The 16,720-nt window shown below is 47.2% G+C and overlaps 1 protein-coding gene across 3 annotated transcripts in view; it reads right to left on the reverse strand.

The window, feature by feature from the left end:
• ILDR2 (immunoglobulin like domain containing receptor 2) overlaps positions 1 to 16,399 on the reverse strand; it is a 35,806-nt gene extending 19,407 nt beyond the window's left edge. For 2 of the 3 annotated variants that reach the window (XM_032988250.2, XM_032988249.2), the window contains exons 1-3: positions 16,220 to 16,398; positions 8,053 to 8,385; positions 6,999 to 7,118 (exon numbers count right to left, since the gene is read on the reverse strand). In XM_032988250.2, coding sequence (XP_032844141.1) covers positions 6,999 to 7,118; positions 8,053 to 8,385; positions 16,220 to 16,280 — 514 coding nt within the window. In that variant the 5' untranslated portion in view covers positions 16,281 to 16,398. Of the gene's footprint in view, positions 1 to 6,998; positions 7,119 to 8,052; positions 8,386 to 16,219 lie in introns of all 3 variants that reach the window. The other variant, XM_032988251.2, reaches the window with a different exon arrangement.
• Between the last annotated feature and the right edge of the window lie 321 nt (positions 16,400 to 16,720).

The raw sequence follows: 16,720 nt of genomic DNA on the forward strand, positions 1-16,720 counted from the left end.
CGCCAGCCCTCCGGCCGGGGGCCGCGGGGACAGGGTGGCTCGGGGGGGGGGCCAGGGTCCCCGCTGACTCTCGCCTGCCTGCCCTGTGCGAGCCTGGCCCCGGGCGTGCCCCAAAGCCGGCGGAGGGGAGCCCGGGATGGCACCGCGGCGCCCGAAGCTGTGGCAGGGAGGGCAGGGTCTCGGCGGGTCGGAGCTCCTTTTGAACCCATGGCTGGAACGCCAGCCGGGAGGTGGCTACTGCGCCCACCGCCAGTGCCCTCCCGGCTCGCCATGCCCAGGCTGCTCCTTCCACAGGCGTTGAGTTCACCTCACTTCTCTCGTGGTTTTTTTTAAGGAAACGTTACGATGGAGGGCTGGGGCTAGATGGCAATTGGTGGGGAAAAAACAATTTAGGAAAACATCCTGCCAAGAGACCATCTGGGCACACCACCTCTGCACGGTGGCTCTGCCCGCCTGAGGAAGAGGACGGCAGATACTCTGAGACGTGGCTGGGCACGGCAGCTCTGTGTCCCCACCTGCAAGGGCTACGTGCCCTCTGTGCAAGCTCTCACCACCGAGCCCCAGCAGACACCCCCGGGGGAAAGAGGGAAGAGACGATGGCCGCATTCACCAGGGTTGTCCTGGGTAGCTCTGTTGGAGCTAGGAGCTTGTCCTCATTCCAGCACCGATCTGGGACACGCTCCCGTCTCTATTCCCACCGTGCTGCTGTGGGGCTTTACCCACCCGCAGCAGCCTCTCACTGGGCACCCCACACGTCCCGGGCCCCGGCCAGCCTCAAAGTGCGAGGGAGCCCACGAGCCCCCCAGCCTGCACTGGCAGAGCACAGGAGGAAGAATGGGAGAGGAAAAGCTGAGGGGGTGCAGGGCGGCTCCAGAAGGTGCAGAGATACAGAAGAGGTGAGCGAGGACAGGAGTTAATACACAGGAGGCAGGTGGGTGACAGAGCGAGAGCGCAAATAGCAGCAGATCTGGGAGAACCTGGAGTCAAGCAGACAATTAGCAGAGAGTCTGCAAAGAAGAGACACAAAAATAATTAGGGTAAGTGGTACAGCTGAAAAGAAATGATGACATGAATAAAGTAAGCGCAGGTGCAGTCAGGAACATGGCAATTGGGTAAATACAGAAACATGGTAAATACAGGCAATTGCATAAATGTGATAAATATTGGGTAGATATGGGAGTAACTGTTGCACTGGTCTCCCTGTTGAGGGCTGTCTCTGCAGCCCCACGCACGGCACTGGGACAACTGGAGGCAGCAGCTACAGAGGGAACCACTTCTTCCTCAATGGTGGAAAAATTTGCCAAGCCGTGACACAGCAAGAGGCCCCTGGCACGGGACACTGCCCTGAGGGGAGGCTGGAAAGCACAGGAGATGAAGTGTGGCCCTTGTAAATCAGGTACTTTTCCAAGGAAGCTGCCATGAGATTTATTGGGAGAGCACGGCTCTCCAGTGAGTTCCTCCATGCTCCCTCTGCTCGGAGTAAACTTTATCCTTTCTTCCCATCCTTCTCTTCAACAGGAGGGAGAAACAGCAGCAGCCCTTCTTGGAGATCAAAGTTTTAGCAGGCAACAAAGACCTCCAAGGAGGCTGTTGCCATGGCTACCTTAGTAACGGAGGTCTTTGAATCACACCAGACTCCTTTGTGAGCAGCGTGTGGCTGCCGCTGGCAAATAAGGAGGAAAAGAGGGGTAAAAAACCTTGGCAACAAGTAGCACTTCTAAATGGCGTGAAATAAATAACTAGGAGTAGGCTGGGCTAGGATGAGGGGGATTGGACCCAGATTACAGAGGCGGCAGCACAGCGGTCCGGGCCAGGGCAGCAGTGCTTAGCGACAACAGGACAAGCACTCTGGGGGTGGGGGGACACCAGCGGCCTTCCTGGCATCAACGCCTTCCCTGGATTTTTAAGTGGAGGGCTCCCGTGCCGATCACTTCCTCCGCCTGCTGGCACTACCCACCTTTGGTCACGAAGGCGCAGCTCAAGGTTGGAGAGCCCTCGCCGTGAAGTTGCTCACAGACATCTCCCCGGCTGAGATCTGGCCCTCTCATCCCCAACACATGGCCAATAGCACTGACATCTCCGCCAACTGATGTGACCAAGTACTGGCTCGGATGCCACTGGCAGCTTTGCAGCGAAACAGAGCAAAATCCTAAACCCATCGTCTTATAAGGTAAAATTCTGCCAAGAACTTCTCCGTCTCTGAAACCACATCAACTTTTATAATACAGTCTCTCCTGGCGCACAAGGGACTCCAAACCTGGCTATATTTATACCAGCTATTGAGTCACTTTGCTGAGTAAGAACTGTCTTGTTAGCACTGCAAGCCATACACACGCGCCCCAGTAGAGATTTATCCTCTCTGAAAGCCAACGCATGTCTCTATTAGTACATTAATTAATGCACGATATGCTAAGTGTATAGGTATCTACATTCTTTCCTAACTGTGGGTGTTACACTTAATAAATTTTGTGCTTAGCCTGTATCAATATCAGCTGGTAATACAAACTACCAAAGATGTCGGTTTACTAATGTCAAGTGCTAGCTGACCTCAGAAACTAAGAAAAACCTCAAATGCTAATTGTTATTTAAAGCATACCAATGGTAGAAGCTGAAGTTTCTAAAAGATTAATTATAAAATAATATTTCACTAATATATAATTTATGTAGTATTAGGTGCTGAATTAGATAGAAAAAAAAAAAAAAAAAAAAGCAGGCGATAGCCGTCTAGCAAAGAACCTGGATCACTAACCGAAGTATCAAACCAGCAACTGGGATTAGTGGACCACTTTCCTGCCTCTTCCAGGAACTTGACACATCCTTGGAAATTGAAGCTGCCGTTTCGTGAAGCATGCCTAAGCTATGTGAAACCTTGTAATGCAAACATTGCCGAGCTTGCACAGGCCTACGCATTTCATGGCAGCCAGCTGTGCCCAGCTATACCTGCAGCCATTCCGGCTTGGGGAGGGAGCAGTATAGCTGCTTTCACAGGACCCTGCACCTGATCAGTAAATTCTGGCTCTCGGAAAGGCTTACTGGGTTATATGCAATCCCATGCAACTCAGCTAGACTGCTTCCTGATGGGAGCTGGGTCTTGTGAAGCTAGGATGGGGTATCCACTGATACTGCTGTGTGCTTCTGATTCAAAGGTTACTCCAGGCACCCTGCATCCACTGCACTGGTACATTTGCAGTTCCCTTCAACAAAGGCTGCAATGAGTGACTTTACTGAAGCCCACTGACATTTTGATATAAAAAGCGGTGCACAGGGGCGACGAATAACAATCTGATTAATAGCACTGGCTGTGTTTCAAGAAGTAGGACACTCAGCTGCTAGATACTTAGAAATGTAGACTTTCTTAAATTTAGGATTCGGCCTTTTTGATTCAATCTCATTAGTTCTAAAAAATAAAAATGCATAAAGTTGCAAAAGGATTCACTAGCCCAGCCATAATGTCAGCAAAGGAGTCTACATTTCTAGCAGAACACATGAGCGCAGAGAGCATCACTTGTCTCCTGTTGGGGAATTCATAAGCTTCTGCCACAGCCGCAGAGTTCATACCATTTCCAGCATGCTAGACCCCATTTGGAGATTCCAAACACCACCAAAATATAAATATTTAATAAAAGTGTAACAGTACTTTTAAACTTAAATTCTCTCCGGGAGGTTCCCTACCAGCCAATCTCCTTCTGTGTTTCTGAGGCACACAGGTTACTATCCCTCCTCCCTTGCCTGCACCGATTCCGTTAGAGAGGGTTAAAGTCCCTGACTAAGCAAAACCCACTGAATGGTCTTTTCAGCAAATCACATGCTTAATACCAGGTATGCCTTCTAAATCCCATCAGCTTTGCTGAGCACAAATGGATATAAGTGCGTGCTTATATATTTTTCTGAAATAGGCCTGAAACAAACACAGAATATGGGATTCTCTGATGCTACTGGCACTTGTCCAGCCACATTGTGTGTCAACATGACACATCCAGGTGACAAAACTCAACACGCAATCCCATCATGACCCAGGCTGACTGGCTACTTAGACTTCACTGGAAGTCTCAATGATTGCTTTCCTAAGAAAAAAGGAATACTGTTATACTGGCACAGGCTGCCCAGAAAGGCTCCGGCTACCCCTCCCTGGAAGGGTTCAAGGCCAGGCTGGACGGGGCTGGGAGCAACCTGGGCTGGGGGAAGGTGTCCCTGCCCCTGGCAGGGGGGTTGGGACTAGATGGTCTTTAAGGTCCCTTCCAACCCAAACTGTTCTATGATTCTATGATAATTTTCTCAGGTTTTGGATTTTGCTCCAAGTTGTAATAAGGTAGCTTTTGACCAATTTTTAATGGTGCAATTCACTGTATAAGAGCAAGATCCTCCACTTTTAGCTAAGCAAATTTCCATTAATTTATTGATGCTATTAGGTATCTACCATTTTTGCATCTCAGACCTTCCAAGTTTTCTATGTGATATTAAACTACCCTGTCCAGCAGTATCTTTCTCTAACCTAAACACATCTTCCATCTTGGTGTTAATATGAAACCACTAGAAGGGATATTTTTCTATTTCTTTTTCCGTTCTGATTTTTCTGTCTTCCCCCACTGATAATCTGAGTGGGTAGAACCTTTGCTCTGTTCAAAATTCTAATCTATGCTTAGATCACGCAGCAGCCCTCAAATAAGCACTGTAAATTATATTTGAAAGACCACTATCAGCAGGCAGAAAATAGCAACATGCTCTGGAAATCTTAGTGTCTCACAAGCACTATCCTTCCACTGCTCCAGCCACTCTAACAGAGAATCTGGGTTCCACCCAAAGAGCAGTAAACAGCAAAACAGCAAACAAACCCCTTTTACCACATGTCCTCTAGGACTGTGGAATTGCTCCGATCTACGTCTGTACTCATTGTCTCCCTCCAAGCAGTGGGATGGAATAAAAAATGTCCCAGAAGATACTAGAATATTAAAAAATGGTATTTTCACCACTGGCTGCTTCCTCCTTTAGCCATCAATGGGGAGAGAGGAAAGGAAAAGGAAGAAAAAATACCAGTCAAGGGGAAGAGAGGAAAGGACGGGGAAGAGAGGAAAGGACGGGGAAGAGAGGAAAGGACGGGGAAGAGAGGAAAGGACGGGGAAGAGAGGAAAGGACGGGGAAGAGAGGAAAGGACGGGGAATGGGTAGGTCACCTGGAATTGCTCTGAAAGCTGGAATGTTGCCTCTGAACTCACTACCCAGGAAAAGAAACACACACCAGCTGTGCCAAACAGCATGAGGCAGAACAAAGCATGCCCACGACAAGTATGCTTTCATGCTGCTGCCAAACTTAGCATAGTGCCGCACAAAGTGCAAGGTCAGACCCACGGGCTGTAGTGATCAGAAAAGCAGATCCGGTCAAGGTAACACAGCCTAAGCTACGTGTTTCCTCCCAGCATAACTACAACAAATGGGCTGGGGACATCATCAAGTCAGCTTCAGAGGAGGGGATTTCTTTGTTTTCCCCCCACATAGTCGTCTGTACACACTGAAAACCAGATTCTTCCTGTTACCATGGCGCTGTTTCATCACTGGTGTCTGAGCACACTTGTAGACACACATAAGAGGAAGACACCAAAGCCTGGACAGAAAGGTGAAGAAGGGACAAAATTCAGCAGTCCATCACCATGTAGCCACAAGCAGATCCTCTGGAGAGCTGTTTGTGGCTGCTGCAACTGCCACCTGGCAAAGATAACCTCACCTGAACTAACACAGGTCGGTCTTGGGCCTGTTATGAACTAGCATATATACACAGTCGCAGTGTGGATTTAGAGAGCAGTATAACACAGTTTTCTGGAGTGACCCATTCTCCCATCGCCCATTGCTTGACTAACAACTGAAGGAGTGAGGGGAGGTAATGGCACTCTTATAGTCACTCACCCTTTCAATCTGGTTTACTTTGTGATGACAACTACAGCTCCAAATCTAAATGCCAATTAAGCTCTGACCTTAACCATGAGAGCAAGGACACCTGACAGACATGTTCTACCATATGCCTCTACATACCACTATAGTCCCAAGCTTTTCAACATTTCCTTCACAGGATCTACAGAATCTGTACACCCAAGAACAATACTGACCAGACAAACACTGGTGTCAGCAGGTCTTAAGGTAAGTTGGGAAAAAACTCATCTTACTCTCCTGGGGCAGTCTAGTGGTGAAGTACTACAGCTGGCTCAAGGCAGTGTCAACAGATGTCCCCTGAAAGGCCCATTCCACTCTGCTTTTCTCCCCTAGCTGGCATGGGTGCTTTTTTGACCTTTACAGTGAGCTGGATTGTGGAAGCTATCACTGAAAGCTAACCCTCCAAATAGGAAAGAAATTGATCCTGCTCACCACACTGCTCAAGGGAGCTTAACAGAAACAGAGCCAAGCATACATACCGCAGAGAGGAGAGGTCCTTTCAGTGGCAGCACCAGCTTAGACCTGATTAGGGTGACTGTGAAACTGCACCTCTAACTGGACAAGTATAATCAGGCAGACAGAAAAATCTTCCAAACTGGCACACTCAAGCAGATAAACACAGTGCTTCTTGATGTCCTCACAGGTCAGAAGAGTGGGACGAAAGCAATGTCAAAAGACTGCAAAAAGCATATGATTTGATGTCTTCTGGGTGTCTATTTTTAAAAGACTCTGTCTCAAGTGTTCACTTCGCTGCAAGTTTATTGTTTTAGGACTTAAAAACAAGGGTTCTGACTTTCTACAGCCCTGCACTTTCTGCAGTCATTTATGCCTGTGTAACGTGTGAGCAATGTGGGTGTAAACATTACTATTCTGGTTTGGTAGTGTTTGCCACCCACTTTGCCTAGGTGTGAATGACTGCACAAGGTGCAAGGCAATGGTGAAGGTACTGCAGAGACTGTTTCACATAGATCTTACACCCATAGTAATATGGTGCACAGATATGTAGAGAGAGTGAGAAAGCAGAAGGAAAGATACACCAGCTATCTGATGAAAAAGCAGTCTGTCAGGAGGGCTTACCAAGCACAAGCAGCTCCACTGATTCTTCATTCTTGCCCTCCACATCATCCGGTGTGATAATAAGGCAATAATAGAGCCCACTGTCTCCCCACATCAACTTCCCAATCTGTAGGTCTGCATCTGAAAGGCAAAAAAGAAAAGTCAGGCTTTCCTTTCAACACCTATAGGAATAGTGAAGTGTTGAAAGCACTGGGTCCATCTCTGTGTCCCAAACCCATTTCATTTCCTTACTAAGAAGAGGGGTTAACCTTATGCAGAATATCACAGCATTCAGGAAAAACCAACAGGCTCAGGACTCTGTGGCTGTAAGTGGGAAGACTGGTAAAGCCGCAGAGGCAGCTCACTCTGCAAATGCCGAGAGCAGAAGGGGTAACTAATGCCACTCTCTGTCCTTCCTATCACCTAAGGCCTGAGGTCCCAACAGTATTTGTGACATGCAAGAAGGGCATAGACAGCATCTCCTCTACAGCACTTCAGTCGTCCGCTGAAGAGGTTACATGGAGACAAAGGAAAATACTCCCCCTTGTTGAGGCTGATCATATGCTGTCCACACCAAGGAGCCTCCACTTCTGGCTAGGTGGTCTCCTGAGTCAAGCAGAAGCCTTGTACTTTTGAGGGACAAGGTTTCTCACACAGCCTTCCAGACCAAATGTTTAAGGACCCTGCCACCCCCCATCTCCATCCAACTTGTCTTCACCCCATGGAGATCTCTTCACACCTTTCTTGCTGGCACCCTTTTGTTAAGGAAAATCCATGTACAGCACAATATGCAGAAGCCAAGAATAAAGACCTTCCACCTCATCAAAGGGAAAAGAATACTCTATCAGGGTTGGAGACATACATGGAGTCAGATGAAGGGAAGCGCCAAAGGAAATGACCTTTAGGTCTAGGGTGGGTTGGTTGGTTGAATCTTAAATGTCTGACATACACCAGCTCCCTTCCAGCAGCCTTTTCTACAAGAGTTAACCAAACAATTACTGCCAACCTCCAGTACCCCAAATTGCTAAGGGTCCATTCCAACCCCCACCAAGCATCACGGGGGTAGAAAAGTTACCATGGACAATGCTGACATCTCTTTCCTTATAAAAGTCCCCTATAGTGACGGCAGATCCTTGTTTGGAGGCCACAACACGGACTGTCCTCCTGCTGTCCACACAGTCCAGGTAGGGATCCCAGTCCAGGTTCCTCTTGCTCATCGTTTGTAAACCAGAAGTCGCCATACCCAAAGCTTCTCCCATCCGGTCCTGGCAGTAAGATTTAAACCTCCACTGTACCACAGCTGGTTGGGTGGAAGAAGTAGAGAAATGGCAGCGAAGCAGAGCAGGCTGGAATAACATGGCCACCTTCTTCTTCTCAGGCACAGTGACCTGTAACCCTTCCACCTCAGCTAAAAGACAAAAACATGAGTGTCATATACCTTGGCATTGCTTGAAGTGCTACTGCATTTTATCATAGCATCATTCTCCCCAGTTACATAAAAGAAAAATGTCCATCTGTTTCAGGTGCTAGGGTGCAATACTCCTCAATGTACATAAGCACAGATGTTGGCAGCAGAAGTAAGTTTGCTTTTTTCATAGCCTACAGCCACAAGGAAAAATACAGCACAATGGGGCTGAGGGCCCAAATGTAGTATCCTTATGCTCTGTGGAGACCCTAACACGGTGGCATGACAATTCACGGCTTCTGTGGCAGGTTCACAGATAAGGAAGAGATATTTCAGGGATGGCCATACTCCACTTCTACAGTAGGTCAGCCAAGGACCATATCCTGAGTTCATAACAATCCCAATGTAGAATAAGTCACTCCCCCCCTCTCCCGCTTTCAGAGGCATCACACCTCCTCTTTGAAAGTCAGGCAGCACACAGTGCCCAGCCCAGCCCCTTGTGCACTGGTGCCCAGTTACTGCTGCCTGCTCTGCCAAACTCGAGAGATGCATGAAGGAGCGGATCCAAATCACACAGCTCCTGCCAGGGCTGGCATGCAGCACTGAGAGAAATTGCTCCATGTGGGAGCTGCAGAGAAAAATGGCCCAAACACTCAAGTTTTTCACATTCCCAGGGAGGAGATGGATCTCAACACGTAATGTTTATATACCAGTTGACAGGAGAGCTGCAGCCTGGAGCTGATGTATTAAGGCCTCAGAGAAGATGCATGGGACTGCTGCCACATCCTTGTGTAGCTTAGGGAGAAGCCAAGAGTCAGTGAGCGATGCCAGCAGGGAGCCCTCATGAGAGTGAGGTACTCCATCTACCTGCAAGGGAATGGCCAAAACCTCCCAGGCACGCCCTTCGTTCCTTCCCTCCTTCTTGTGCTGCAAGCAGCAGTGACAGAGAGCAGTGGAAACACACGCTGACACCTTCCCATGCAGGGATGTGCCAGCCTGTGGAGACAGTGAAACTGCCCAGGAGCAAGGAGGTGGACATCTAAGAAAGAAGAAGTGTGTAACCAGAGGCACTCTCTGCAGCTGAGGAGAATAAGGGCCTGACAGTGGGAGGTCTGTATCAGAAAAGGGAACCAGTTTCAGTGTGGGTAATGTTGATGATGGCAGTTCCCTACACCCAGTTACTGTACACCCCAAGGCCCTAAGCAGTGCACAGTGAAAAAGAGGACAAGACACAAGGAAACACTGAAGAGAATAAAGCAGAAGAGGATGGTTGTACAACATCAGGAAGGACTGATGGACTTAGGCAAAGCTTAGGGAGGGATGAAATACTGAGGACAAAGAAAAGCTTCCTGATGTCAGGAAGCAGTGGGAGAGAAGGACAAATGCCAAGAAAGAAGAAAACAGAGTAAGGATTAAGTATCAGGGTAAGTATAGGAAGCAGAAGGATAATCGGGATGACAGTCATGGAAGTAGCAAGTTTACGTGTAGCTGGAAGAAGCTGAAGAACCTATCTCACCCTAGGTCAAAATAATTTCAAAGGGCTGGAGCCAGGTTGCAGGAGATTAAGAAATGATGTAGAGATGAGATGAAATGGAGTCAGCAAAAATAAACCACCCGCTCCAGAAACTAGAGATGAAAAGGAGATGGAAGCTGGCAAAAGAAAGTGAAATGACAGGAGATATCTTTAGGATGGGGAAAAAAAAAAAAAGGCATAGACTAAAACACTGAAGCTTAAAGCAGAGAGCAAGAAATGCATCAACAGTATGACAACAGCCAGCATGAAAGGACAAGGTCAAGTTGGAGACAGCTATAGACCTGAAAAGCAAAAGCAAGCAGAGATCTCATGATCAGGAGTCAGAACCAAAAGAAAGTGAAGAGGCTGGATCAACACTGAATATTTATTTCATCAAGTTATCAATATCTAAACTATAAATCACAATGAAGTTTATAAGGGGATAAAAACACAGTATGGACAGAACCTAGGGGAAAGCATATTTCAGAGAGGCAAGATAGCCACTGATACTAACAAAGAGTTACTGATCTAGGCAGGATTTGACCCTGGGGACCACTACATGAAGCCTCGCAGTGCACAAGGGTGCCATGGCATTCGCACAAAAAATGCTATATTATGCATATAATGAATGCATGACATTATGCATATTGTACCTGTGCCATGTGGAAGTTGCAGAGATGTCATTAGTTTTGCCAGAAGTGCCTGGACCAAACGCTGAAGTGTGGGTGCTCTCCAGAGTACCACAAAACACAGCTGAGGTCCCAGCAAGATGCTCCCACAGGAGAGGCCGGTGCATAAGGCAGCTCCTCCACCTTCCCGAGGCGTAGGCAGCGAGTTTCTGCCAGGCCTCCTGTTCCCAGGGACTAGAGGGGCAGAAACGTGGGGGCCATGCGGCACTAAGAGGATGTCACCGCTTGCTTCTCAAGGTGAACCAAGTGGTGACATTGTCCTATTCGCTCCTCTCCAGGGACCCGTGCTTCCCAGGTTGCATCTGAATGCAAGAAACACCTTGAAAAACGAATGGGTCCGGGTCAGACCTGTATCTGGCAACTCTGTGCCTGACCCCACGCAGTCTGTGGCCAAAGCTGGCATGTGACATGAGCTGATCAAGTGACTCATCACGTTACTTCAGCTTTGGGGATAAAACAGTGACACAGGGAATATTTAAATCTTTCCCTTGTGAACGAAGTACACTGCTTAGTAAACACAGTGCTTTCAACTAACCATGCAACGTAACCCTCCTTCCCTGTTAATGAGATTAATGAGTTTGGCAAGCCAGGGACTGCCTTAATAAATGATTAGCTGAGCTTTAGCAAATTCACATCTGACTAACTTTCCCTACCATACCCCCATGTGAATGTCTGTATCTAGAAAAGAAAGAAAAGCAGATTTGGGGAAAACACAGGAATTCTTTTTCTACCCAAAAGCACTTGAGAGATGTGCAGTAAATTATCTGGCATCTTCTATATCCTGTCCCAAGCTCCTTGTTAACTTTTCAAGTATTATGTTCAGATGCTTTCCAGAAACAGCATTTAAGAGCAACACAGTGCCTCAGATGGAGAGACTGGAGCAGTGGAAACTCTAGATCTATTTAAGTCAAATTATATATAATTATATAAGGTTGAACTGGGAAATTATACACCTGTTATTTCCTCTGCCAAAAAAAAAAATTATTGGAATCAATTCATATAGTACATCACTGCTGCAACAGCATCCATCAAAAAGGCCAAAAGGACGTTTGACTGCCTGATGGTGGCTTTACACCTATCAGTTATGTCCATGCACGTGAATTATAAAGCTCTGCTTAGGACTTCCTCAACTTCAAAAAGAAACTGCTGACCTCAAAAATCTTCAAGAGACTAGACGAGATAAGAAGAGCTTCAGATATATCACAGGACAGAACTCTGGGTTGTTTGTACAGCAGAGCAAAAAAGAGTGAGATGTGGAAAAAGATGACAAGCTTAGTGACAGCACCATGATAGCTCTTTGTCTAGTTTTGTACAAGTAGGACTAAAAAGAAACTGAATTGTGCTCTGCTATGTTTTGACTAATGCAGACAGAGCAAGATTAGCCCTTATTTCAAAATCATCATGGAAATGTAATTCCTGCACTCCAGAGAAACAACCTGTTCATTGTGAATTTCACAATGTTTGAGCTTTCACATGAAAAATCTAGCTCGTGGGAGTCTCATGACTACATGACAATTTTGCTTGCCTTCTTTCTTGCTCTCCTAAATCCCCAGAAAAAGGTCTGCAAATATTAATCAATTGCATCTTAAAACCACGGATACCCTTACTCTCAGAATATAAAAGACTCCATGGTTTTGTGTGTCTGTGCATGTGTATATATATGTATACTCCCAAAGAAAGAGCTTAAAAATAATCACACTTCAGAAATATAATTGTATGAGTTTTGTCTGTTTCTCATTGGCAATGTGTATTTATCTCCTTTCTCTGATTCTCTTTCTAAACTATCCTCAGATTATGCATTCAAACTATGCAATCAGCATTACACACAAACTATAACTAATACATTTTAGTGGTGATTAAAGAAAATTCCAGGAAGTGATTATAGAGGGGATATTGTAAAGGCGCGTTTGAGCCTTGTGAGCCTGATCTTCATAAGCACCTTCCATGAGTGAAAGAGAGAAGGCAACTGAGAGGTGATAACTTGGGCTCTTGCTTTTCAGTTGCCCTCTGAGGAAGCCTACTGCCTCCCTGAGTCTAGATGAATCCTAAGAAGATTCAGCTTCACTACATAGCCTTAACTTTGCCTTTATGAATAGAACCATGGATTGGTTTGGGTTGGAAGGGACCTTAAAGATCACCTAGTTAGAATAAAGTTGATCTGAAGCACTAATCCCTGTAAGTAATGGCAAGGCTAAATGCTACAGCTCATTGCAATAGGTCTCAGACTGCATCCTTCTAGCATGCAAGATTTGAACGCAAGAGAAGACAGCACACATTATTTTTAGGTCAGCATGGGTCTCCCTATCTGTGCATGCATCACATCTCTTTCTTTGCAATTATTTGGCTCATGCTACCACTTGCCCGAGGCAGTACAGTTGATGCTATGAAACTACAAAAATTACATCCCCTCATTTTATGCACCTTTACTGACAGGAATGGCAGTTGTGCACACAGGCTAATGGAAGTCCTTGGGCCCTGAACCAGGCATCTCATGAAAACCACTCCTAGACTATACCTTTGGCAGGGCTTTGGCTGAAAAGCATATGTTCACTGGTAACAGACAGTGCTCCTAGGGTAGTTTATATCACTTCCCCAAACAAAATAAACTGTTAGTCAAAAGGATGATATATCTTTCTTTTTTGTGCCTTGGCTACTCTGCATCAATTAAAAGTGTTCTTTCCCCACTGCTGAACACAGGCACACCATCCACACTTTCAAATGCGGATCAAGCCTGAATCAGGAAGCGCAAGATCTGGGCTTCCAGACTGAAAAGTCAGAAATGATAAACAGAGACGTTAACAGGTGAATGGAGAGCTAGTAGGATCACTGAGATGGTGTTGTACTGATTCTTGCTTACTCATGCTGGACTAAATCCAATCCATGCATGCAATTTATCAGCAAAAGCCATCATCATCAGACTGTGTTGAGTGGCTTATAGGAAATGAATTGGCTGTCTTGGTCTGGTTCCTATCAAACTTGTGCTCTTAGCTCCATGGCCACTGTCAATTTTTTTAGCCAGCAAGAAACCAATGCCTAAAGAGGTCAGCTGCAGCTGAAGTGAAAGGATGATACTACTTTTTACAGCTCCATAGCAAACCCAAGAATTTCAGCTCCCTAACAGCTTAGTCTGGAAAGGGGCAAAACCAAAGCAGTCAGAGAAAAGCATGGCCTTGCCCACCCAGCACAGAACCTCAGTGCAAAAACACTCCACACAGGACACAGCCCAGACTCTCCAAACTGACTGGAGTAGACACTGGACTGTTCCTTGCTGCTCTTCATTCCCAGTGATGCTGTCCCCCAGTGCTCCATGTTCCTGACTTCTCTAGGGAAGTAACAGCCCTGAAATAGCAAGGACTGCATAAGAGCTCTTTAACAAGAGCTCGGGACATTTCATGGGCTTTTCTAGGTATCGGTCTCTCTTCACCAGCTTTCCCGTGCTCATTACACTCTCTTATGACCTACCCCTTTTCACACATTCACAAAGGTCACCCTGGATGTTTTCAGGTGAATTATCTCAGCTTTGGCCACCAGATCAAACCCATCCCATCTTATTACTGTCTGAAAGCTGTTACAACTGTCAGATGGCTCCTGGTTTACAGTCTTGGTTCAGCATCCCATAAATCATTCCCAGAACTACCACTCAGCAACTGGTCACCACCAGAAGCCTGAGAACATATCACAGAATGGTTTGGGTTGGGAAGGACCTTAAAGATCACCTAGTCCCACCCCCCCTGCCCCGGGCAGGGACACCTTCCCCCAGCCCAGGTTGCTCCCAGCCCCGTCCAGTCTGGCCTTGAGCCCTTCCAGGGAGGGGGCAGCCACAGCTGCTCTGGGCACCCTGTGCCAGTGCCTCACCACCCTCACAGGAAAGAGTTTCTTCCTTATATACAGTCTGAATATACGCTCTTTCAGTTTAAAACCATTGCCCCTTGCCCTATCACTACACCCCCTGATAAGAGTCCCTCCCCACCTTCCCTGCAGCCCCCTTTAAGCACTGGCAGGCCGCTGTAAGGTCTCCCTGGAGCCTTCTCTTCTCCAGGCTGAACAGCCCCAACTCTCTCAGCCTGGCCTCACAGGGGAGGTGCTCCAGCCCCCTGGTCATCTTCGTGGCCTCCTCTGGACCCGCTTGAGCAGGTCTGTGTCCTTCTTATGTTGGGGGCCCCAGAGCTGGGCACAGTGCTCCCAGTGGGGTCTCATGAGAGCAGAGTAGAGGAGGAAATCCCGTCCCTCGACCTGCTGGCCACACTGCTCTTGATGCAGCCCAGGATGCAGTTGACTTTCTGGGCTGTGAGTGCACATTGCTGGCTCACGGTCAGTTTTCCATCCACTACTACTCCCAAATCCTTCTCTGCAGGGCTGATCTTAATGAAGGAAAAGAAACGGTAAGAGTCTCTCCAAGTCTTATAACGCCAAGCTATAACACCTGTCCTTGGGATGGCATTGGGATTTCCACTGGTGCCAGTCACACAAAAGGTCACCTCACATGAACAAAAAATATGAAAAATGTGATATTTCTTCCCAGTTACACTACACTTATGCTGTGTGCAGCCCGTCAAGGGAAGTCAGATGAATACTTTAAACCAAGTCAGATAAAACAGTCCATCCATTTCCCTGCCTTCCCAAGAAGTCTACTCAGTAAGCCAGGAAAGAGCAAAGTACAACCGTGCTCCAGAATGCCCCCTCTGCCTACCCTCCTAAACTGTGGCTGGGAAAGCAGAGGTAGTAAATCTAGCCACCTTTGTACTATACCATAGCATTGCAGTGGTTCTCCCACGCAGGGAGAGTAGACAGGTACTGAATACTAAATTACTGGTGAAAAATTACTTAACAGGGAGAGAAGATCACATTTCAGTGTGGACAGTCTAACTGTAATCTTTCCAAGCTTTGCCTGAATCATAAGGAAGAAAAAAATTTGCTCTGCTTGTTCTGTAGGTACAACTGGAGTTCAGTCTCCAGTGCAACCCTTCTCTCTAGTTTTAAATGCATTAGGAATTACTCTATTCGTACGAATAATGGTAAACACAAGGGGAGGATTCATTCCAGAATCAAGCTCCTCTTGGTAGTTTACAACCGGTTTTACACAGGGGTTTAAGGATACTTGACAAATTGTATCTTATTTTTCTAGAACAAGAACAAAGTCCCATGCATTTCCTAACCCATGTCACTTCACAGGAAGGAATAAAGGATGACCTGCTCTTCATCTTTTTGCTGTTGTTATTAAAACACTAGCTTTAGGCATGTGGGAGAGCAGGGCAGGAGGAAGAGAAGCCGAACCAAATCCATCGTACCTCACACAAGATTTTTTTGAAATTGCAGTAAGAAGTCACAATGCAGAAAAACAAACAACAGATAAATGCAAGAGCCAAAAACTGAAGACAAACAAAGGACAGAGAGGAATTATTGCTGGGAGGAAAGGAACTGCGAGTACTGATTAGAAATTTCTCAGCCCACCTCGAAGAGGGAGGAGGGGAGAGAAGGGGGTGAGAGCCTCTCTCTCTCTTTCTTGCTCCCTTTTGTCTCCTGGCTTCCTCCCCATCTTGCACTCTGTCTCTTACCCTGGCCCCTCCACTTCCCAACCCCCACTTCTCTTTCCCAGAGCGGAGTGTACCACTCTGGCTGGATTAGGGCTCCTTACCTTGATGCAGACCTTTCATTCCTTTGCACAGCCACTGGGGAGAGGAAAATCTTGAATCCATGTTTGCTACCCTCTCTCCCTTTTCTATGCACACACGTACACAACTCACGCTCACCCCCCCCCAGACACACACCGTTGCTTATTCGCTTTCTCTCAGCCATGAAAAAGGACAGCAGCGCCTGCTCTATCGCTGGGCGGCAGCGGCCGAGAGGCTGGAGGGGAGCAAGCTGACACTGGCTGCCTCCCATCTCTCAGCACACGGCTACGGCTAACCTGTTGCCTGCCGGAAGCCTTTGCCTGCCAGCAGCCGACAGCACCAGCGGCAGGCAGTCCTGTCTCAAAAGCCCAGGACTAGAGGAGACTGGAAGGTCTTCCTACTGCAGCGGCACCTCTCCCTCTCCGCACAGACCCTGCATGCTCTAAACGGCGGTCGGTCACTGCCAGTAATCACGAACTACCTTTAATGGAGGGAGAAAAGTGTCAACTGCCCAGCTTTTTAGC

Source organism: Tyto alba, unplaced genomic scaffold, assembly GCF_018691265.1.
Source record: "Tyto alba isolate M040663 unplaced genomic scaffold, T.alba_DEE_v4.0 Super-Scaffold_14, whole genome shotgun sequence".
Lineage (NCBI taxonomy): Eukaryota > Metazoa > Chordata > Aves > Strigiformes > Tytonidae > Tyto > Tyto alba.